General features: G+C 40.8%; 1 protein-coding gene across 1 annotated transcript in view; it reads right to left on the minus strand.

Moving 5' to 3' along the window:
- PGM5 (phosphoglucomutase 5) overlaps positions 1 to 24,502 on the minus strand; it is a 187,551-nt gene that overhangs the window by 52,822 nt on the left and 110,227 nt on the right. Inside the window, exon 7 of the mRNA XM_043486905.1 lies at positions 18,881 to 18,996. Within this exon, the coding sequence (XP_043342840.1) occupies positions 18,881 to 18,996 (116 nt within the window). The remainder of the gene's footprint in view (positions 1 to 18,880; positions 18,997 to 24,502) is intronic.

The following is a 24,502-nucleotide window of genomic DNA, read 5'->3' on the forward strand; positions in this document are numbered from 1 at the left end:
CAAGTTCAGAGGGAAGGCTCTGGAGTCAGATTGTTTGAAGTTCAAATTCTGGCTCAGCCAGTCACCTTTGTGTGACTTGCTGGCCTCATCTGTAGCACAGGGAAAGAACAGCCCTTAACCCATGGGTTATTATCAAGAGGAAGTGACTAGATTATGCCTAGGTATTAAGGTGAATGGCTGGGTTACCACAAGTGGTGGTGGTGGTTATTGTTGTTGTTCTTATTGGTAATTCACATAAAGCCCCAACATGGTGCTGATTCAATACACACTTTGAGACAGACTGTTCTCAGTTATTCACATACTTTTTATCCTCTGACTTTAACAAATAGCAATGTCTTAAGAAAGAACTATGGACCAAGGTTCATAACACTACATAGGAGGTAGTAACCAAAACCACCCCCAAGAAAAAGAAATGCAAGAAGGCAAAGTGGTTGTCTGAGGAGATCTTTCAAATAGCTGAGAAAAGAAGAGAAGTGAAAGGTAAAAGAGAAAGGGAAAGATATTCCCAACTGAATACAGAGTTCCAGAGAATAGCAAGGAAAGATAAGAAAGCCTTTTTAAGTGAACAATGCAAAGAAATAGAGGGAAACAATAGAATGGGAAAGACAAGAAATCTCTTTAAGAAAACTGGAGATACCAAGGGAACATTTTACGCAATGACAGGCACAATAAAGGACAAAAACAGCAAGGACCTAACAGAAGCGGAAGATATTAAGAAGAGGTAGCAAGAATACACAGAAGAACTGTACAAAAAAGCTTTTAATGACCTAGATAACCACAATGGTGTGGTCACTCACCTAGGGCCAGACATTCTGGAGTGTGAAGTCAAGTGGGCCTTGGAAGCATCACTACAAAGCTAGTGGAGGTAATGGAATTCCATGTGAGCTATTTCTAATCCCAAAAGATAATGCTGTTAAAGTGCTACACCCATTATGCCAGCAAATTTGAAAACTCAGCAGTGGCCACAGGATTGGAAAAGGTCAGTTTTCACTTCAGTCCCAAAGAAAGACAATGCCAAAGAATGTTCAAATTACTGTACAAACACACTCATTTCACATGCTAGCAAGATTATATTCAAAATCCTTTGAGCTAGGCTTCAGTAGTATGTGGATCAAGAATTTCCATATGTACAAGGTCAATTTAGAAAAGGCAGAGGTACCAGAAATCAAATTGTCAACATAAACTGGAACATAGAAAAAGCAAGGGAGTTAAACAAAACACCTACTTTTGCTTCACTGACTACTCTAAAGCCTTTGACTTGTGTGGATCACAACAAATTGTGGAGAAAATTCTTAAAGAGATGGGAATACCAGAGCACATTATCTGCCTCCTGAGAAACCTGTATGCAGGACAAGAAGCAACAGTCAGAACTGGACATGGAACAACAGGCTGGTTCAAAACTGGGAAAGGAGTATGGCAAGGCTATATATTATCACCCTGCTTATTTAACTTCTATGCAGAATATGTCATGTGAAATGCTGTATGGATGACTCACAAGCTGGAATCAAGATTACCAGGAGAAATAACAACAACTTCAGATATGCTGCTGATACCACTCTAATGGCAGAAAGTGAAGAGAAACTAAAGATCCTCTTGATGAAGGTGAAAGAGGAGAGTGAAAAAGCTGGCTTAAAACTCAACATTCAAGGAACAAAGGTCATGGCATCCATTCTCATCACTTTATGGCAAATAGATGGGGAAAAAGTGGAAACGGTGGCAGATTTCATATTCTTGGACTTCAAAATCACTACGGACAGTGACTACAGCCATGAAATAAAAAGATACTTGGCTCCTTGGAAGAAAAGCTATGGTAAACCTGCTGCTACTGCTAAGTCACTTCAGTCATGTCCGACTCTGTGAGACCCCATCTCTGGGATTCTCCAGGCAGGAACACTGGAGTGGGTTGCCATTTCCTTCTCCAATGCATAAAAGTGAAAAGTGAAAGTGAAGTCGCTCAGCCATGTCCGACTCTTGGTGACCCCATGGACCGCAGCCTACCAGGCTCCTCCGTCCATGGGATTTTCCAGGCAAGAGTACTGGAGTGGGGTGCCATTGCCTTCTCCTAGACAGTGTATTAAAATGCAGAGACATCACTTTGCCTACAAAGGTCAATATAGTTAAAGCTATGATTTTTCCCATAGTCATATATGGATGTGTGAGAGCTGGACCATAAAGAAGGCTGAGATCTGAATTATAAGGAAGACGGAGTGCTGAAGAACTGATGTTTTCAAACTGTGGTACTAGAGAAGATGCTCGGGAGTCCCTTGGATATCACGGAGATTAAACTAGTCAATCATAAAGGAAATCAGCCCTGAATATTCATGGAAGGACTGATGCTAAAGCTGAAGCTTCAATACTTTGGCCACCTGATACGAAGGACCAACACATTGGAAAAGACCCTGATGCTGGGAAAGATTGTGGGAAAGAGGAGAAAGGGGCAATAGAAGATGAGATGGTTGAATGGCATCACTGACTCAATGGACATAAATTTGAGTGAACTCAAGAAGATAGTGAAGGACAGGAAGCCTGGAGTGCTGCGGTTCATGGGGTTGCAAAGAGTGGGACACAACTTAGCAACTGAACGACAACAAGAAAGGAAGACTAGGACCATGGGGTGGATCATTTCTTCCTTCAATAGAGTAATGAGAATGGGTACTTGGGTTTCAGAGTTATGAAACATAACTCAGAAAGGAAGGCCCAATGACATTGAGCTGTTTAAACTTTGAAAATAGGCTGAAATAATACCTTAGTTAAGCTAGACATCTTTGAGAACTTCTCACCAAAGCTCTGAACCATTTATACTTCTTGTTACATTTGTGGTGTTAAATGTTTTTCCTCAAAAAGGAAAATATACAACTTTGAGAGCACAATGAAAATACTTAAAAGGAGAAATGATCAAGTCTTTGGCTCCCCCACACACTGATCAAATGGTCTGCTAGTGACACTTTTAGATGTCTGGCTGTCATTGCCTCTAGCCTGAGCAGACTTTGGGCTTTTAATCATCACAGCATGGAGTGACTCTAGTCCCATCCAAGGAACTGTGCATACTGCTACAAAAATGGAAGAAATTCAGAAGATGCTGGGTTAGCTCCATGGCCTGGTGCCAAAAAAACAAGTCTAGGAAGCCCTGCCTAGTGGGATAACTTCAAAATCCTTTGTCCTTTTATAGCTGAAAAAAAGTCACTTTCATTTACTGGCTAGAGAGAAACACCTTTTTGTTCTAAAACATGGGCTTTGCATACTCTGAATCTCCAGCTGGATTTCATTACCTGGAGATAGACCCATGAGATGCTGTTGAGTCTGACATCTGATAGGATGCCATAATTTAGGGTAGAGAGACACAGAGTTACTTTAGCATGATCAAAAATATAAAAAACATACAGACTCACCTCAGCTGTTAGCAGCCAACCACATAATAAATTGTGAATTGGCTTGGATATCCTCACCTACAAGTTAAACACTGCCAAGAGTCACAAGGGGCCAATGATCAAGTAAAATCAACCATGTTCTTTATAACTCTTTGAGGTGGGGATAGAGACATTGATGATTTGCAATTACATACACACGTTTCCACTGAACTCTCATAGTGTACTTTAGAGGGGGTTTTGGGGAAATGGCTCTCCTTTTAATAACTTCAAGGCAAGTGAACTATAATGCCATAACAGTGACAGATAAATTAAACAGTCAAACAAAGGCATCAAATGATTTCCTAAGACCCCACTATAAAGAGTGAAAAATGGAGGGAAGATATGCTCATACTATATATGACAGGACCACTAAACTTTATATTAAAACTGTTTTTATAAGTCAATCAGAAAAAGAGGGGCCAAATAGAAATCTGTGTGGATACGCACACATGAGTAACTGTCAGAGAGAAAAATATTAATAGTCAAAAACATTTGAATAAATGTTCAATCTCACCTCAGTCAAAGAAAAGTCCACAAAATGGAATCCCATTTGGGACTCTCAAATTAGCAAGGGTTCATTAGGGGCAGGGGAACACTTAGTACTAGCAAAGTACCAGTGTAAACATGTACAGTTTGGTAGAATAATTTGGCAGTAATGATCATGGCATCAGGTCCTATCACTTCATGGCAAATAAATGGGATAAAAATGGAAACAGTGGCCGATTTTATTTTGGGGGGCTCCAAAATCAATGCAAACTGACTGCAACCATGAAATTACAAGACACTTGTTCCTTGGAAAAAAAGCAATGACTAACCTATATAGTGTATTCAGAAGCAGAGACATCATTTTGCTGACAAAGGTCCATATAGTCAAAGCTATGGTTTTTCCTTGGCTCATGTAATCATATATGGATGAGATAGTTCAACCATAAAGAAGGCTGAGTGCCAAAGAACTGATGGTTTTGAATTGTGGTGCTAGAGAAGACTCTTAAGAGTTCCTTGGACAGCAAGGAGATTAAACTAGTCAATCCTAAAGGAAATCAACCCTGAATATTCATTGGAAGGTATGATGCTAAAGCTGAAGCTCCAATACTTTGGCCACCCGATGCAAAGAGCTGACTCACTGGAAAAGACTAATGCTGGGAAAGATTGAAGGCAGGAGGAGAAGGAAGCAACAGAAGATTACATGATTGAAATGATTGAATGGCATCACCGACACAATGGACATGAGTTTGAGCAAACTCCATGAGATGGTGAAGGACAGGGAAGCCTGGCATGTTGCAGTCCATAGGTTCACAAAGAGTTGGACATGACAAGCGAATGAACAACAATAATGATCAATAGCCTTAAAACAGTGCCCAGCTTTGGACCCAGTTATTCTATTTCTTAACCTTTAGTCAAAAGGAAATTCACCAAAGCAGCTAAAAGAAGAGGTAAAGTTTAATAAATAATAACAAACAAAAAATATTTTTTAAAAGAAGAGGAAAAGTTGAAAAATGAATACAATTGTTTTTAGTCTTTTTGAGTTTTTTACAACATTGCTTCTGTTTTATATTTTGCTGTTTGGGCCACAAGGCATATGGGATCTTAGTTCTCCAACCAGGGATGGAACCCATACTCCCTGCACTGGAAAGTGAAATCTTAACCAGGGAAGTCCTACTACTAATTGTTAAAGAATATGAAATTATGGAAAATCTACACCAAAACTTGTTGTGCAGACAAAATATTAAATAAGAATCTTTGGGAACACATGTAATGGGTGTAATGATATTCATCCAAGTTTAATAAACGTTAAAAAATCAGCTTATTAACAACCTCAGATATGGCAGACTGTGAAGAGGAACTAAAGAGTCTTTTGATGAAGGTGAAAGAGGAGAGTAAAAAAGCTGTCTTAAAACTCATCATTCAAAAAACTAAGATCATGGCACCTGGTCCCATCACTTCATGGCAAATAAATGGCTATAAGACTTGACAGAAAATGAGGACAGGGAAGGCAGTGCACTGCTGAGCTGTTAACACTGGCCTTGGGGGAAGCTGAGCTTAGGGGATGGGTTTTGTTCACCCCACCTTCAAAGACAAAGTTTCAGATTCATCCCCAAAGGCCCCTGGGCATTTCTACTATTGCTGACCAGGCATGAAGAGGGATTCATCCAGGCTATTTCACCCGCTTTGTTCCCAGGCAAAAATCTCTACACTCTACAAACAGCTGTTTGGGGAAAAAGCAAATAAAATAGCTCTTTCACTTCCTCATTTCATATATTCACATCTGTTCCATCTTTAGGACATGAGATTCCAGAAAAAATTCTTTGACACTAACATTTATATAAGCATACTATTGCCAGTAAATTTTTTTAAACAGATTTCATTTTTTAGAGCAGTTTCAGCTTCATAGCAAAATTGAATGAAAAGTACTAGTTCTCATAACAGTCCCTGTCTCCACACAAACACAGCCTCCCCATCATCAATATCTCACACCAAAATGGGACATTTGTTACAAATGATAAGCCTACACTGGTGACACATTATCACCTAAAGTCCATAGTTCACATTAGGGTTCATTCTTGCTGTTGTAGCTTCTATGGGTTTTAACCAATGTACCCACCATTATAGTAATATACAGTACAGTTTCACTGTCCTAAAAGTCCTCTGTGTTCTGATTATTCATCTTTCCCTCCCTTGTAGCCCTGGGCAACCAGTAAGCCTTTTTTTGTTTTTTTTTTTTTAACCAGTAAGCCTTTTATTGTCTTTATAGTTTTGTCTTTTCCAGATTATCATATAATTGGACTCACACAGTATGTGGCCTTTTTAGTTTGGCTTCTTTCACTGAGTAACATGCATTTAAGTTTCTTCGATGTCTTCTCATGTCTTAATAGCTCATTTCTCCTTATCAGTCATGTCCAACCCTTTGTGACCCCATGGACTGTAGCCCACCAGGCTCTTCTGGCCATGTAATTCTCCAGGCAAGAATACTGGAGCAGGTAGCCATTCCCTTCTCCAGGGGATCTTCCCAACCCAGGGATCAAACCCAGGTTTCCTGAATTACAGGCAGATTCTTTGCCATCCGAGCCACCAGGGAAGCCCTAGAATTAAATAATACAGTACAAATTTTGAAGTTTGCTTCTCTGGTTACCTGGCTTGTTGTGCAGCCAGAATTTGTCACCTGGTTCAGGACACTGCAAGAAGCTTTAACCCATTATTTCCAAAGCCTGTAAGTACCACTCAACTGCCCTTCCCCTATCCAAGCTAACACAGCCTGAAGCCCACTCAGACTTACTCTGACCAGCACAGAGAACCAGCCATCTTCACCAAGATACCAGCTCAGCTCTGCCAGCCACAACTCTGGGAAAAACTGACTCCAAAGACAGGTCTATTTTTTTCTCATCAGGAACATCCCTACTCCCCTATTCCCTCAAATTAGACTTGCGTTTTCTCAAGCTTTAAAACCACATTACTTTGAGCTAGGCAATATATCAGTAAGTATACTGCCCTCACAAAATAAATGGGGGGAAAAAAAAAGAGGAGTACTCAATCTCAAAGGAATTTTCCTCCAATGGAAATGCCAGCACGGGCAAATCAACTCAATAAAACACCACACACGTTACTAACAGATCAAGTCATCTCAGTTGAGATTCTGATCAGGAAAGTCTGACTTTGTCACTCAGGAAAATACAAATCATGGTGCACCTGTTGCCAACTCCAAGCTAGAAATAAGTTAGTGTTTCTCAATCCAGGCTGCTCACTGGAAGCTCCTAAAGAACTTATTAAACATACCAATGCTCAGGCCCCACCCCAGACCAATAAAACCAGAATTTTTGGCAATGGGAGCCAGGCATTAGTATTTCTTTTTTTAAATTCATTGGGTAATTCTTATGGGCAGCCAGAGTTGAGAACTATTGTTTTCAGAGAGGGTTACTCAAAATAGTCCAATATTCGGGGCAGATTACTGAGGGAGAGTGAATTAGGCCCCTTCCCCTATTTGCTAAAATTTAGCACTAAAGGAAAGTGCCCATTGGTCTCTAGTTGAGTGGATGCCCCTGGCCTTAGTCAGGTAGGGGCCTCTCACTGGAGCCAGCTTTAATATCATGGTTTTCCTCCACCCTTTTTGCCGGAAATCTACTGAGGGCCTTGCCAAACTTGGGGTAATCAACCCATCCTGGTGTGCCTAGGACTTTCCCTGTTTTAGCAGGAAATGAAGAACAGACCAGGAACCTTCTCCATCCCAGGCACACCAGGATGGTTGGCCATCTGATAAGGAAGGCCACTCACTCAAAGGGGTTCCTGATGGTTTTTAGAATATGTGCTATATAGCACATACCTAAGCACACACATTTCCTAGAGCCAGAAATGACGGGAAATTTCTCTATATACTTGCTCTTGACGCAGAGTGACACAGCGAGTTAAATTCCATTTTTAGAAGAATAACAGCAAGGTACCAGGCACTTCACTTAGTACTTTACATATCTATTATCTAACTTTGACAATTTGATAGCTTCTTTTCACAGATAAGAGGTTAAGTCATTTGTATGCAGTCACATGGCCACTAAGTGAAGAAACGCTTCACACTTGTACAGTTTGGCTCCAACATCTGTGGACATAACCACTGCTGGAAATGCCCAGTAATGCTGGTGGTCCTCAGGAGCCACAATGAGGCAGATAAAATGCCCCATGTGGTTAGACCTGAGGCAGCCCTTCTGAAGATCTGCGTGATGGATTTGCATTTTTTCCTCCTCATACCAGACATTCAGGATAAGATGCTAAATTCCCCTTTACTTCTCCTTTCCTATTGATTTATTCGTTTCATCTACAAGTGAAGCTTTCATTAATGGGCAGTGAATTCTTCCCATCCTTGTTTTATCCACTCAAGGATCTGTCTTTTAAAATAGAGCAGTTATGAGGGAACACTGGGAGGCACCCCTTGCAGGGAATCTGAGATTCGAGAATGTGCTATTGAACTGTGACAGGTTATTTTTTTTTTCCATGTCTCAAACTGCTTGTGTTCAGCTCTTCAAATCTGGCCAAAAATCAGGGCTCATGGGAAAACTGTCACTTTTCCATGATTAAAAAGAATTTTAAAAAATTAACGCTCTAAAATGTTTACCAACTGCAAAACGAAGTTGTCCTGCACGTAAGCGGGTTGGAGGCAGCTGTCAGCTCAGAAAGGAAGGACAGAAGTAACTGATTGTGTGGCTCATGATGCCTGGGGGCATCCTGCCTCCCAATGAGATGTAACAATAAATTTGATGATGGTGACGGTATTTGACACAATAATGCAGCAGGGCTTTGGCTAATATCCTGACTGTTGCAACACACTGCAAACTCCATGAGGGAAGGGCCTGTATCTGAAATGACTCATCATTCTATCCTGGCCCTGGCTCATAGAAAGTGCACAGTAAACATTTGTTGAATGAGTAAATGAATGATCAGGTGAAACTCTAGTACGTAGTTTGATATAATTCATCAGATTCGTTCCTCACAAAAAGCTTGAAGCAATCTTAAAAAATACACGGGAAAAAATTTTATAGATCATCCCACTGAACAGATTCATCTTATAAATGAGAAAACTGAAGCCCAGAGAAGTTAAGTGATCTGTGTAAGGTAGTTCAATGACAGAGAGGAAGAGTCAAGGTCTAACTAGGTCACTTCCTAGTGCTGTGCTATTCACATGACACCATGTCTCCTGGCATGCATCTCATCCCATCCAAAAGAATCACCCAGACCAGGGAGAAGGACCCCTTGGCATGTCCTTAAAAGAGGCAGCAGAGTACAGTGGGGCCAGTGAGACTGGCTTTGAATCCTGGCTCTGCCATATGAGATTGGCCTGTGGCCAACTTTCCTCCCTAATCCTCCATGACCTTGTCTATAAAATTGGAGTTATTATGGTCACTAGTTCATTTTAGAGTCAAAAAGTCTCAGTGAAATGTCATAAAGGTGGCCCTAGGCATTGTACTTATCACTCAGGAGGTGCTCAGTAAATAATAAGTGTTAGCACTGCTGCATTAACACAGGCCCTAAGGCAGCCAGGCCATCCATCCCAGAGGAGAAAGCATTAACATCGGGTCGGCCAGCTGACACTTTTCCCTTACGCAAAGCATGCTAACATACAGGACACGGGGGCCTTCTGACTCATACACAACCCAGCCCACTTCTTCGTTGCCAGTGCTGGTGGGAACAATACAATTCTCTAAGACTTGTTCCTCAGTAGTCATTAGCTGAACCAGAAATCTCTCCAAGGGGTTTAATGCCTGCACCGCAGGGGTGGGGACCTGTCACTCTTTAGTCACTGTACTTACTTCCCAGTGGAGCCACCTGGCAACTGGAAGACAGTGGGAGGGTAGGGGGAAGGAGTCTCACAGCGCAGCTTTAGGTATTGCATCTTAAATACCAAGGGATGGGCCCTCTTGTTAAAAGTCCCCTGTGCTGTGCTGTGCGTAGTCGCTCAGTCAGGTCCAACTCTTTGTGACCCCACGGACTGCAGCCCGCCAGGCTCCTCTATCCATGGGGATTGTCCAGGCAAGAATACTGGAGTGGGTTGCCATGCCCTCCTCCAAGGGATCTTCCCAACCCAGGGATCAAACCCAGGTCTCCCACATTGTAGGCAGATTCTTTACCAGCTGAGCTATGAGCGAAGCCCAAAAGTCCCCTAGAAATTGTGAAAAGAAACCCTTATAGTATGTTTGGACTTCTTCAATCTGTGAGGACTGAAGGATGGTTTCCCAGGATTCCCAGTCCCAAGATGCACTGGTAAGCGTAGACACAGCCTCAGATGAAGGCCCATTCCTTTCTGCTCCATACTATAGTTTCACACAACACCCGCTCTTGCCACTTTTCATCAGCTTGCAGGATGAATTGAAGGGTCAGAGGAACTGGAACTGTGGAGCCATCAGGAAAAACATTTTTTTCTGATGGAGACATTCTTACCACTCCAAGTGGGAGTTCTTTTTCCCAGCACACAGGTTGAGAGTTTGTAGAGGTCCAAATGAGAGTTTCAGTTTTCAGAGTTTATAAGGAGGCTCTTGGGACCTGTCAATCACAGCACTTCTGTGCTCCAGCCCAGCCTAGATTGAATTGCACATGTACACACATCCTGTTTCAACTTGCCCAGGAAAGAAATTGCTCTCCTAGTGCTGATAATGCTGTCATCACAGCGTCCTCATGTCACATCTGCTATCCAAACAAGAGAAAGAGCTGTGGTAGAACCTTGATAATCTGAAATTCACAGATACCTGGGTCTCCTTCTCTGGCCTAGAGACTGGATAGATGTGAAAACTGCAAAATGTAAGAACTAACGATTATCTAAACGGGGAAAGAACTAAAGTTTTCCTTTATCATACCTTTAAAAAATCTGGTATTAAATAAAAATAAATGTATAAATTAGAGACAGTTCAACCTATTCAATATTTGTTCAACAGCACTCCTGTAAACCCAAACTTGAGTTAGGATGTACATAGTTCATGTGTGAAATATAAACAAAGGAAGAGGTATGGAACTTGAAAGTATTATAAACTGTCTACCTGTTAGCGGAAATTAAATGTCCATTCACAAGGTAACTGGAGAGTAAAGTCAGTAATATAAACCATAAGACAATATGGTGCTGTAAGAATTTAGTAAATACATAAGATCACTAACGCTAGAACCTAGGCACTGTTGAACACGGCTATTTACAGGTAATCGTCAGCAGCCCCCAACCACAGGAAGAAAACAAGGTAATACAATTTGGATTACAAATACTTAATAGTACTTAAAATTTTAAATCTTAATTAACACAGATGTGGGGATAAAGTGTTCCTATAAATACTTTGCAAGTTATTAATTTGTGCTAATAATGATAGGATGACTGAAAATGTTAAAACTTTATCTTAAAATTTTATGTAATTCCTATGTATGTGTGCTGTCGTTTCAGTCATGTCTGACTCTTTGTGACCCCAGGGACTGTAGCCCACTAGGCTTCTTCATGGGATTCTCCAGGCAAGAATACTGGAGTGGGTTGCCATGCCCTCCTCCAGGGGATCTTCCCGACCTAAGGATCAAACTCATGTCTCTTATGTTTCCTGCATTGACAGGCAGGTTCTTTACCACTAGTGCCACCTGGGATAACATCTTACTCACCCCCTTCTAAATGGCCTATGTTTATGTGGTTTTGTTTTTATGAATCCTCCCAAATCTTGGGATACCCTAATGCCTAGATTTCCAGAAATACAGCCACTCAAGAGTGATAAAAATATAATTAGTAATAATGCAAAGAAAATATACCAAAATGGAAATTCTTTGTTTCTTTCCTTCTGTCCATTTACTTCCATCCATCTTCCCAGTCTCCCTCCCTCCCTTCCTTCCTTCTGTCCTTCCACCTACCCTATAAATACTCAAAGCCTATCATATATAAAACAAAATAGAGCTGAGCAAGATAGACATGGCTTTTGTTCTCAGGGCATTTACAGTCACATGGCAAGCAGAGGGATCCAGAAAAATCTCAAAAGACTGGAAAGATACTTGCGATTTCCTGTGACATGAAGTACACACATTCCATGGGGCCTCTTCCTTTTGTGCTACAGCCTGTAAAGGAACCAGCTTTATTAGCACCAGGCTGAGCTCCAGAGTTCACAGCAGAGACAGTCATGTTGGTGTCAGGAGACCCGGATTCAACTCCAAATTTCCAGAAAGAGATGGTTGTGTACAAAAGGCTTAGCAACACTCCGGTACATACTAAGTGCTAATTGTAAAAGACAAGTATTGTCATTGTGGAAAACTTATCAGAGAACACTTTCTTGGGCAAAGTAAACATTATTGTATTGCCTTATTTTGTTTGACTATTGACATTAGCTTTTTAAAAATACAGAACAAAAGTAACAGTCATACTCAAGATGGTGGTCAGCTTGGAGCTCTTCTAGGCCATCACAAACCCAGCAATTCTTTGCATTATCTGTAAAAGGACAAGTTCTAGGCATGGTAATTCATACACTCCCCAGATTGCATGACTTCTTAGAAAACTGATGGCAATGATGGCAACCAGTAGAACATCATCAACAAATGCTCCCAAACTTCAAAGTTGTTGGTTTTTTAACTCTTAGTTTTAGGATTTTAGTACCTCCTTTTGTGTGTGGGAACGAGTCCAGATTCTTCCCAATTTGGAACTTGAGAAAAGTAACCAGAATGCCATTTAGAGGAACAGTTATTTTCTATTCAAAGCTGAGGATTTATAAAATATTCTCCTTTCCTTCTGAAAAGAGTTTTCCAAAGCCCTTCCAAGGAAGTGGGTGAGTATCTTTGCTAGCACAAAAGATGATTTTGCTTCTGAAATGACCTTGGTTCTCTGACAGAGCAATAAATACAGGTTTCCTATTATCTAAGACTGGCACCTTTCCATGGGCAAGAAGCATGGACTCTGATGTTACCACTAGCATGTTACCTTGGAAAGTTCTGGGAGTTCAAGATGCTGGTAAGGGAAATTCCCACTCAGGGTATATCTTGCTCATCTTGGACAAAAAAGCTTGGCATCTTGAGCCTGAGGCAGATCCATATTTTCAAGCTTTCCTGGCACTAAAGTCTGCATTCCTAGTTGGCACACAGCTCCATGCCCCAAGGGCATTGAAAAAGGCCACCACTAGAGAAAGCTTTGGGCTTCCCATGTGGCTCAGCTGGTAAAGAATCCACCTGCAATGAGGGAAACTGGGGTTTGATCCCTGGATTCGGAAGATCCCCTGGAGAAGGGAAAGGCTACCCACTCCAGCATTCTGGCCTAGAGAATTCCACAGACTGTATAGTCCATGGGTTCGCAAAGAGCCAAACACAACTGAGCGCGACTTTTACTTCACTCACTAGAGAAAGCTTTGATAAGTTTTAGAAGTGACTGCCCAGTCTCAGGTTTAGAATCTTTCCATCTCTCTGCTTTCCCCTTCCCTTATTAGTTCACTTGATTTTGAGAACTATATCCTAAGATAGGTGGGAAGCGCCTGTGAGCAGCTGACTTTTACAGGCGGGAACTGTAAGGGGTCAGAGAGGCCATGTGGTTTGTCTGTAAGTGGCAGGTGATCATCAGCCTCATGTTCCTGGGCCTCTAGACTTCCTGAGCTGAACCTGGCGTCACATCTCAGAGATACTTGTTATACCGTTCCTGGTGAAAAACAAATACCAGTTCTCACCAGAGCAACATTTCCTGCTCTTGACTGAACATCAGAATCACATAAGGACATTTACTTAAAATGCAGATTCTCAAAAAAAAAAAAAATGCAGATTCTCAGGCTTGAACCAGGGATTTCAAGCAAGGGTAGGATAGAAAATCTGTATTTTTATCAAGCTTCCCAGGTGATTCTTAACATATCTAGCTCAACATCTCTCTAAGAACCAGCATTAATAAAGAACAGCATGAAGCTGCTTTCTCCTTCCAAGAATGAGTGGTCCAGTTCCTCGGGCCTTCTAACAGTCGTCTACTGTTAAGTGCTGGAGAGATGGAATTAGCCATTGCTTTCATGGGAAAGACTGATTGGCAAAGTGGAAAGCAGTATGCACCGTAGGGCAGGAGACCTGTCTGTTAGTTCAACTATCATTTAATTCAAGTAGAGGCCTTTTCCAGGCTCTGGGGCCCTGGGTGAGTCACTTAACTGCTTCATGGGTTCAGGAGCTTCATTTGTCAAATCAGGCTAATGTCAGACGAACCTGAAGAATGATGGGCCTGGGTTCTACACATTGAAAAATCTGTTGTGCTCCTTGAAAGGAGAAGGACGGGCAAACAGAACAGTGAGAGATTTTTAAAACTTCCCTTCTAGTCCAGCCTACATGCTGCAACTAGCTTAACAATCTGAAAGCAAAGATTGCTGGAGAGTGGCTGCAAACAGATATCCCTCCTCCCCTGCAGACCCATGGATGGATTCCTAGATCCCCTGGAGAAGGAAATGGCAACCCACTCCAGTATTCTTGCCTGGGAAATCCCATGGACAGAGGAGCCTAGTGGGCTACAGTCCATGGGGTCGCAAAAGAGTCAGACACAACTGGGGAACTGAGCACACTCAACATCTAAGCTAGGCAGGCAAAGGGCTTCTAAAGTGAGCCCCTCGCCACGGGTATTTCCAATTTCTTGATTGGAAGAAACTGTTTCTTGATACTCCCTTCTCTATCCTACCCTATATGTCAGAGGTTAGTAAACTTCAGCCCATGGGCCAAATTTGGACTTAGGCCTATTTTTGTAAGTAAATTTTTATTGGCACACAACCATACTCATGTATGTACTGTCTATGGCTGCTTTTGTGCTGTGGTTATTCAGTTGAGTAACTCTGGAAGAGACCGTACATAGCCTCTAAGTTCACAAAGTCTAAAATATTTACTACCTGGCCCTTTATAGAAAAAGTTTCCCAATCCCTGGTATAGACCAGTCTTTTTCAGTTTTTTGGCCATGACCCACAATAAATATGTTTTACAGTAAGACCTACTATACATGTGTGTATATTTGTATATAAAATTTCCCAAAATAACATTTACCTTTACTAAATGCAATGCATCTGATAGTTTCTAGTCCATTATATTGCCTTAAAAAGTTGTTCATGACTGTACCAATCTCATGACCCCAAATTAGCCTTGATTTATATTTGGAAAACACTTCTCTAGATAAACCAGCTACTTACTTATAAGCTAGCTACTTACAACACATGTCCTCTCATCTCCCACTTCTATTACTTTCTTGACATTGCTGTCTCCAACTAAGAAGGCTCTGTCCTATCATCTCTATATGTGCAAATCCTTCCCATTCTTTAGGAACTACCCAACTCCCATCTCTTCCAAGAAGTCAGCTTTGAGCCTCCAGTTCCAAACTACTTTCTTCTTTTCCTATCTCCCACAGTACTATTTCTATTCCTCTATTGTGGAACTTCAAATTTTCTGTTTTGTAGAAAAGTTATCTGTGCATCTTTCTATGTACCCTAAAGATCTTAAGTTTCTTAAAAGTATGGTCTTAAGCATTTTGTATTCTATATATCATCCAATATTGTGCCTTGTACTCTGTAAGTACTGAATAAATGTTTATTACATTGAAGTCAGCAAATATTTGTTATTAAGGGTATAATATGGTTTATACATATAATATTTTATTATTTAATTTTAAAGACTACAAATTTATGGTATATTGTAAGCACTTAGTAAATGTTTATAAAGACAGAGAGAGAAAGGAAATAATCTGGACTTACCAGTTCTATCCCAGTTGCTAGATTTGTGTTATTTTAATAACCAGTAGGAAGAGTTATTATATACAATATACAATTTCTGAGTTTTTTGAGTCACAGTCACTGGTTTAGACATACAGAACACCTATTTTTCAAAGCATCAGCAGAGATAAAATGTAATAGTTTTAACTGTCCTAAGCAGACCTGTCAGCCACACATTCTGATATCAAACATAATCATTGAAAGAGCTTAATACAGTCTCTCTTTTTCCAGGAGACAAAGATGCCTGCCAACCCTTTTGTACCATTAATGCTGTTAGAATCTAACTAATTTTGGTAAAAGGAGAAAATTTCTCAGGAGGAAATTCCTTCAGGAACTCCTACATAGCCTGAAATGCTATCATTATGACCAGTTAAAGTGTCTTTACTACAACCTGTTTAATCACAACCAAATATGACTTTGGTTAGGAATTCAAGGGTGGTTTGATATCAGCAAATCAATCATGATATTTCATTACATTCACATAATAAAGGAGAAAAAAACACTAATATGTCACTTGATTCTGAAAGGGCATCTTCCAGCAGCCATTTAGTATATGATTCTAGGTAATGTGAGAATGGAGGGGGTACTACATAAGCATGACAAGGATTTTACTAACATTAAAAAGCAATCATCAAAACAGATGGTAAAATACTGAATTAATTTCCATTAAAATCATGAGCTATCACAATTGCTTTTTAATATTATTTTTAATATTGTAGCTAGTGCAATAATATAAGAATATAAAATAGAAGGCCTAAATAGTAGAAAACATATAAAAAATCTTTTAATTGTAAATTGTAAGACTGTATATCTAAAATGAATGCCAAAAATGTAGAAGTGTTATCATGGTTGCAAACCAGAAAAAAAAATTATTAATAGTTTCTCTTTATGTAACACTAAACAAATTGCAAAGGAACATTAAAATCAAAGCTATTAACAGCTCTATAGGACATATGACCCAGTTTCTTCAATGGATAAATTAGAAAGAGAAAATATAGAGGAAATAAATGCAGATTAAAAGAGACGAAAGAGAGATATTAACCAGTTACAATGTAAGGTCGTTTGGATCCTAATTGTAAAAATCTACACGACAGTGCCTGCCACACTCATTGCAGTAGTAAGGAAAGATTAGGAAATCTGCAGAATCACAACTTTTTGGGAACTGATTAGAGATCTGATGTCACAGGCAATAAAGTGGATTCCAAGGAGTCTCAAGCCCCTTCAAGGAAAGATAGGACATAAAACCATCTTATCTCTGGCAGAGTACGGGGGAAAGCAGATGCTTCCATACAAGTGAATAATAAGAAGTCACATAAGAGTTTTAAAAATTTGCAAGGGCCAAGTATAGCTTTTATCATGTTACTTTAAAATTGCCTGGAGTCCCAGATACAAGGGGCACACTTCCAAGTTCTTTCCCATAGGTTCCACTGGGTACTCAGGAAAGGCTGGAAAAAGAGAGACTTTTACTGCTGGTATGCAAGAGATAATCAACTTCTGCCAAGAGATAAGCATGAAACCCTTCTCGTTCCCCAAACATTTCTTTCATAGGAAATGAAAGCCTAAAGTTCCTGGATGAATGAGCTGCAAACCTTCTTGTGCTTAGGATCCAGGCAAGATTTGCTGCTACTGAAATAAGAATGGAAGTAAAAAACCTTAGAGAAAGGGTAGGAAATCTTGGGCCCAGAATTCTATACCAATACTAAGCAGAGGTCTGCGACCATTAGAGAAGGGTCAAGCGCTTGGTGATTAGAGGTCTATTTTGTATCAGCTACATGCAGTAACTGCTGAAACCTGTGAATGAAACAGAAACACTGAAAAATCTCCTTCATAACTCATCCTCACTTTCAGTACACAATAAAAATATCCCACGCCTGGGAGAATTTGAAGCCTGTGACACACTAAAGATTATAACAGAAACAATGAAACTCAAACACAGCTCAAGAGTTAATTACATTTAACTCTTTAATTGCACACTAATGCTCTGATAGAAAGAAAGATACACTCTTTTCTTTGTGTAAATATTACTTACATTAGTTTCTACTGTTCTTATAGACATACAGTCCAGCATTTAATGAAAAATTACAGGATATACAAAAACCAAGAATGAGTAAACCATTGCTTTATCAACAGACAAAGAAATCAAGAGAACCAGAACCAGAAAAGAACCAGATAATGGAATTATCAGTCAGAAAGTTTATAATAACTATGTTTAACATGTTCAGTAATCTAATGGAAAAGAAAAACAGCAGACATAAACAGATCAATAAGTGCATCAAAGAGATGAAAATTATTTAAGAAGAGTCAAAAAGAAATGCAGAAATAAAAAACACAGTATCAGAGATGAAGAAATGCTTCACTAGGCTCAGCAAAAGACAACACAGCTCAGTAAAGAATCAGTAATATGCCAATAAAGATTATCTAAACCGAAACACAGAAAGAAAAAAGAGTAAACAAAACCAAATAGTGCTTGTAAAAGCTCTGAGACAAACATATGGACACAAATTATCTGACATAGGAGTAACTGGAGCCTCAGAGGAGATGACAGAATAGGGAACAAGAGATATTAAAAAGGATAATGGCTGAGAATTTTCTAAAATTAATGAAAGACAACAAACAACAGATACAAGAATCCCAAAGAACCCCAAGAAGAATTTTAAAAATACATGTACCTAGATATACTATAATTAAACTGTTATAAACAAAAGATAAAAAGAAAATATTAAAGGCAGACAGAAGTGGGAGGTAGGGGAAATTTGAATACAGAGCAACAGTAGTAATTGGAGCTGACTTCTTGGGAACTATGGGCTTCCCTTTGTGACTCAGCTGGTAAAGAATCCGCCTGCAATGCGGGAGACCCAGGTTCAATCCCTGGGTTGGGAAGATTCCCTGGAGAAGGGAAAGGCTACCCTCTTCAGTATTCTGGCCTGGAGAATTCCATGGACTGTGAGTCACAAAGAGTCTGACATGACTGAGCAACTTTCACTTTCACTTTTCTTGGGAACTATGCAAGCCAAAAGATAAGATATATGTACATATGTTTTTTTAATTTCCAAAATAGAAAGTTTTGAAAGAAAGGGAAATTTTTAAAAAGAAGGAAAAATGGGCAGAAGATGTGAGTGTGTCATAGCATGTATCCCACTAGGTTTATTCTAATTTTTTTTTTTTTTTTTTTGCCTCTAACTCCTTCTACAGCCTTTGATTCACAGTGGATTCACAGGTTTCCAAACTGGGGTCATAGAGTGCTGCAGCCACCCTCTCCAGTAATACCAACCCAATAAAGCCTACCAGTGCCAAAGCTCTCTTCTCCACACAGAGAGCACCGGCCAGAGTCCATCAGATTTGAGAAGAATCTCCATCCAGCTGGGGTCTCATACACAGGCACCTTCATTGATTTGGCCACTCTGAAAAACAGAATTTAAGGCAACAATCAATCCATATTTCTCCTTTCTTTTTTTTTTCGCAGCACATAAGCAAGTCTTTAAGATTTGTTTATGCCATAAACTAGATTTTAGAACACCCTGAACAATGTGGACAGTTTTCAAGATGTGAAGCCGTAGGTGAAAGTTTATGGATAGCATATTCTCACATTTATGTTTCCCTTCTATATATATTCCTTAACCTTTGTGGTAAGATCCAACTTGGGATCTGAGAATCTAAATTAAGGTGGTATTTGGGTGCAAACATTTTGGAATACTGTTTGCCATTATCTACTGAAGATGAATATGAGGAGGGCATGGCAACCCACTCCAGTATTCTTCCCTGGAGAATCCCAAGGACAGAGGATCCTGGCAGGCTATAGTCCATAGGATTGCACAGTCAGATATGACTGAAGTGACTTAGCATGCACATACTAAAGATGAATATATACACATCCCATGAACCAGCAATTCAACTCCTAGAAAATAGTAGACACTGTGGTTCACTGCTTAGCTTTACCCGCCCCCCTCCCCCGCCCCCACACACACACTTTGGTGGTTTAGTTACTAAATTATGTCTGACTCTTGCAAACCCATGGACTGTAGCCCACCAGGTTCCTCTGTCCATGGGATTTCCCGGGCAAGATTACTCAAGTGGGTTGCCATCTCCTTCTTCTCCAGGGGATCTTCCTGACCCCTGGGTTTCCTGCACTGCAGGCAGATTCTTTACCAACTGAGCCAATAGAACTGGAACAGTCTTTCTATGAGCTGTTCTCTTATTCTCAGAATATTCCAAGAAAAATATATAATCATGCTTACATCCTGGTAGGAATAGTGAAATAAATCCTCCCCAAACTGGAGAGAAAAAGTTTTCAAAGCCATTAATTTCACGGTCAGAAGTTCAACAAAGGAGAAATCATTCACACAGAAGCTTTCAAGGGCAGTTCACAGTGAAGGCTGGCTCAAAATTAATTTAGCTAAAATGAATGTATATGACCATAAAATAGAATGCAACATGGGGCAGAGGTGAGGGTAACAGAAAGGCTAGAGGGTGTGAGATAGATATTCTCTGGTTAAAACTTTCTTGTTGGTTCAAAGCCAAGTTGGCAGAACTTAAGGGAGGAGAAAGGATTTCCCCAACTCCACCCTTTTCAGTTAATCACTCTTAGGAGGTCATTAGGCTAAAGGCTGAGGCTGGATTTTAAAGGACTGGATACTTTTATAATTATGAGCCACAGTTGCAGTTATGCAAGCTAAGATAACAATATGGGTAATTAAATTCCGGGATCCCAAGCATGAGTTGATTGTGTCCTAAAGTCAGAAAGGAATTCCCCTCCCTTCTCCTTCTACTGAACTTGGGATCCATCCCAAACATAGCATTCAGCAGATACCAGGCTGACTGGAGGAGCCTGGCCTCTTTTTGGCAGGAGGTCCCGGTGGAGTGTCTGAAACTCTCTGGTACAAAAGCTAAAACTGAAGCTGCTCATGCTGAGGGTCTGCTCCCCTCTTCTTGACTCCCACCATCACATGCTGGAGACAAATAAACCTCACTTTCTAGGAAAGACCAGAAGGAAAAGAAAGAAAGTGAATCTGGGTCAAAATTTCCCTAAAACTGGGAGTGAGCTCTCATAGCAAAAAAAGGAAAACACTGGAAAACAAAGAAACATGGTAGATACAGGCTCCTCATTGTGGATTTCAAAACCTCTCAAAATGTGGCTTCAGGTTGGAAATAGCCTCAGTCTGCCTTTCCAATACTTTCTCTCATGACCCCTCCCACATGTTCCTTTACAAAAGCTGAACTCCTCTTTTTTCTTTTATTTTTGGCGGGTGGGGGTCACCACACAGCATGCGGGATCTTAGTTCCCCAACCAGGGATCAAACTGGAGCCCCTGCTATGGAAGCACAGAGTCTTAATCACTGGATCAACAGGGAAGTCCCAATCATTTCTTATTTTTCAAATATGCTGTTGCATTTTTGTTGTTGATTTCCGAGTCCTTCTTCCTGCTTTTCATGTTGCATGGATTAATCTTCCTTTCCAGTCTCTCAGAATACTTCACGTTGCTTCAAAACCTATCTAAAATGTCCCACCATCATGAATCTTGTGGCAAAGATTGCTAGTGGCCAATAAATGCATCTTTTCCTGGACACACAGCTGAACTACATTTCTTAGCCTCCCATGAGGTTTGCTGTGGCCATGTAGAGTTCTAGCCAGTGGAACTCTAGTGGAGATAATGCATACTCTTTTCAGATATGGCTATTAAAGCTTCTCATCCTGCCTGTTCCTTCCCCTTCTGCCAGTTTAACGTGGACAAGCCCCACAATCCTAGAAGCCACATGTTAAAGATGGTGGGCCTACAAGTTGGAAGGATCTGAATCTCTGAATCACCATTTGGAGTAGAATTAATCACCAATAAGGAACACTTGTTTTTAACTTTTAATGACTGAGAAAAAAACCTTTTGCTGTGTTTGACCCATTGTACATTTTGGGATTAGTTTTATAACAGCAGCTCTATCATCATAACAATACAATTTGTTTTTCATTGCCATAATCAACCCAAAGGAGCCCTTCCTGCCTTAGGCTTCCTCTCTGGATACGGGGTCTTTGTGTTTACATGGTCATTGTATATGGTTTTACCTCCTTAACACTTTCCCTCCACACACACAACCACCACCACCAATGTGTTAGTTCTTTGAGGGCATAAGCTGCATCTTATGTACCTTTATTGAGTTAGACAAGGCTGCGGCCCATGTGATCAGATTGGCTAGTTTTCTGAGATTATGGTTTCAGTGCGTCTGCCCTCTGATGCCCTCTCACAACGCCGTGTAGGGCCACCCAAGACGGTCATGGTGGAGAGGTCTGACAGAATGTGGTCCACTGGAGAAGGGAATGGCAAACCACTTCAGTATTCTTGCCTTGAGAACCCCATGAACAGTATGAAAAGGCAAAAAGATAGGACTACCCAGGTCGGTAGGTACCCAATATGCTAATGGAGATCAGTGGAGAAATAACTCCAGAAAAAATGAAGGGATGGAGCCAAAGCAAAAACAATACCCAGTTGTGGATGTGACTGGTGACAGAAGCAAGGTCCGATGCTGAGAAGAGCAATATTGCATAGGAACCTGGAATGTTAGGTCCATGAATCAAGGCAAATTGGAAGTGGTCAAACAGGAGATGGCAAGAATGAATGTCAACATTCTAGGAATCAGCAAACTAAGATGGACAGGAATGGGTGAATTTAACTCAGATGACCATTATATCTACTACTGTGGGCAGGAATCCCTTAGAAGAAATGGCGTAGCCATCATGGTCAACAAAAGAGTCCAAAATGCAGTACTTGGATGCAATCTCAAAAATGACACAATGATCTCTCTTCGTTTCCAAGGCAAACCATTCAATATCATGGTAATCCAAGCCTATGCCGCAGCAGTAATGCTGAAGAAGCTGAAGTTGAACAGTTCTATGAAGACCTACAAGATCTTTAAGAGCTAACACCCAAAAAAGATGTCCTTCTCATTACAGGGGACTGGAATGCAAAGGTAGGAAGACTCTTGAGAGTCCCTTGGACTGCAAGGAGATCCAACCAGTCCATCCTAAAGGTGATCAGTCCTGGGTGTTCACCGGAAGGACTGATGTTGAAGGTGAAACTCCAATACTTTGGCCACCTCATGCAAAGAGTTGACTCACTGAAAAAGACCCTAATGCTGGGAAGGATTGGGGTCAGGAGGAGAAGGGGACGACAGAGGATGAGATGGCTGGATGGCATCACCGACTCGATGGACATGGGTTTGAATGGACTCCGGGAGTTGGTGATAGACAGGGAGGCCTGGCGTGCTGCGATTCATGGGGTCGCAAAGAGTCGGACACGACTGAGCGACTGAATTGAGCTGAACTATGTACCTTTATAGTTCTTCAATGTCTAGGATAACAAAGTACCTTGTCAGACTTGCCCTCAATAAATTCTGTATGATTTCAGTTGCCTAGTATCTACTATTTAAGGAATATTGTTGAATAGCAAGGGGGAAAGTATCTCTACTTGATCTTTTCTCATTTTAGGTTCCTTATATTAAGATATAATCAAGTGATTATAAATTAATCATTTTGAGCAAAGGGAATTTCTCCAAGTATTAACCCCTGTGGGTGGGGCTATCAGAACAGGGGCTTCTCTGGTGGCTCAGAAAGTAAAGAATCTGCCTGCGATGCAGGAGACGGGTTCAGTTCCTGGTTTGGGAAGATCCCTTGGAGAAGGGAATGGCTACCCGCTCCAGTATTCTTGCCTGGAGAATCCCATGGACAGAAAAGCCTAGTGGGCTACAGTCCCTGGGGTCACACAGAGTCAGACACGCCTGAGCGACTAAGCAGCACACAGAGCAGCAGTACACAGCTATCAGGATAAGACAAAGGCATTTCTTGAAAGTCAAGACTTTAGAACAGAATTATTGCAGTGAATATATGAGAATCCAAGGTTTGAAGAGCAGAAAGACACATTATCTTATCTTCCCAGTCTCGGTAGTCACCTTACCCTCATGTGCTCAAACAAGGTAACAGATACAAAAGTATCCTGGAAAATCCCTAAAAGCTCACTACATATGCAGGGGCTAGCAGAATCCATTTTTGTGCCTCCCACATCCAGCACAGTGTGTGCCTAGAAAAAAAGAAAGAAAGTGAAGTCGCTCAGTGTGTCAGACTCTGCAACCCCATGGACTATAGCCTACCAGGCTCCTCCATCCATGGGATTTTCCTGGCAATAGTACTGGAGTGGGGTGCCATTTCCTTCTCCAGGGGATCTTCTCGACCCAGGGATTGAACCCTGGTCTCCCTCATTGTAGATAGACGCTTTACCATCTGAGCCACCAGGGAAGTCCTGGTGCGTGCCCATAGTAGGTATTAAAATATCTATTAACCTAATTATACAGTGCTACATCATTGGGTGCAATAATATTTTACTGGAATGTCAGTGGTTATTAATGACTCTCTTACCTTGCTATAGAACAGCCAAATAAACAATGACTAATTATAGCAAATATATGAAGCAGAATCAGCTGTTCCTGGAATTCTACTTTAAGAAAGTTGCAACAGATTTAAAAAGGACAAGATCCAGGTCCCTCTTTTTCTGATTTATCTTCAAACATTGACTTTCTAAAGAGCTTAGCAGACTTCTTGGTTCTATTTTCTGCACACTGAACTCTCAGCCCCTTTTTAAAAAGCTCCCATCTACATAGATCACAAGATACCTGCATTGTGCGTGCGTGCTGCCACTTCGGTCATGTCCGACTCTTTGCCACCCTATGGACTGTAGCCTGCAGGGTTTCTCTACCCGTTGGGTTCTCTAGGCAAGGATACTGGAGTAGGTTGCCATTTCCTTCTCCATCACAGTGTGTATCAGTTATCAAATCATCATGCTGTACACTTAAAATATATTATAGTTTTATCTGTCAATTACACCTCTATGTAGTTAGAAACTTCCCTGACTTTCCCGGTGGCTCAGACAGT

This window comes from Cervus canadensis, chromosome 14, assembly GCF_019320065.1.
Source record: "Cervus canadensis isolate Bull #8, Minnesota chromosome 14, ASM1932006v1, whole genome shotgun sequence".
NCBI classification, from domain to species: Eukaryota; Metazoa; Chordata; class Mammalia; order Artiodactyla; family Cervidae; genus Cervus; species Cervus canadensis.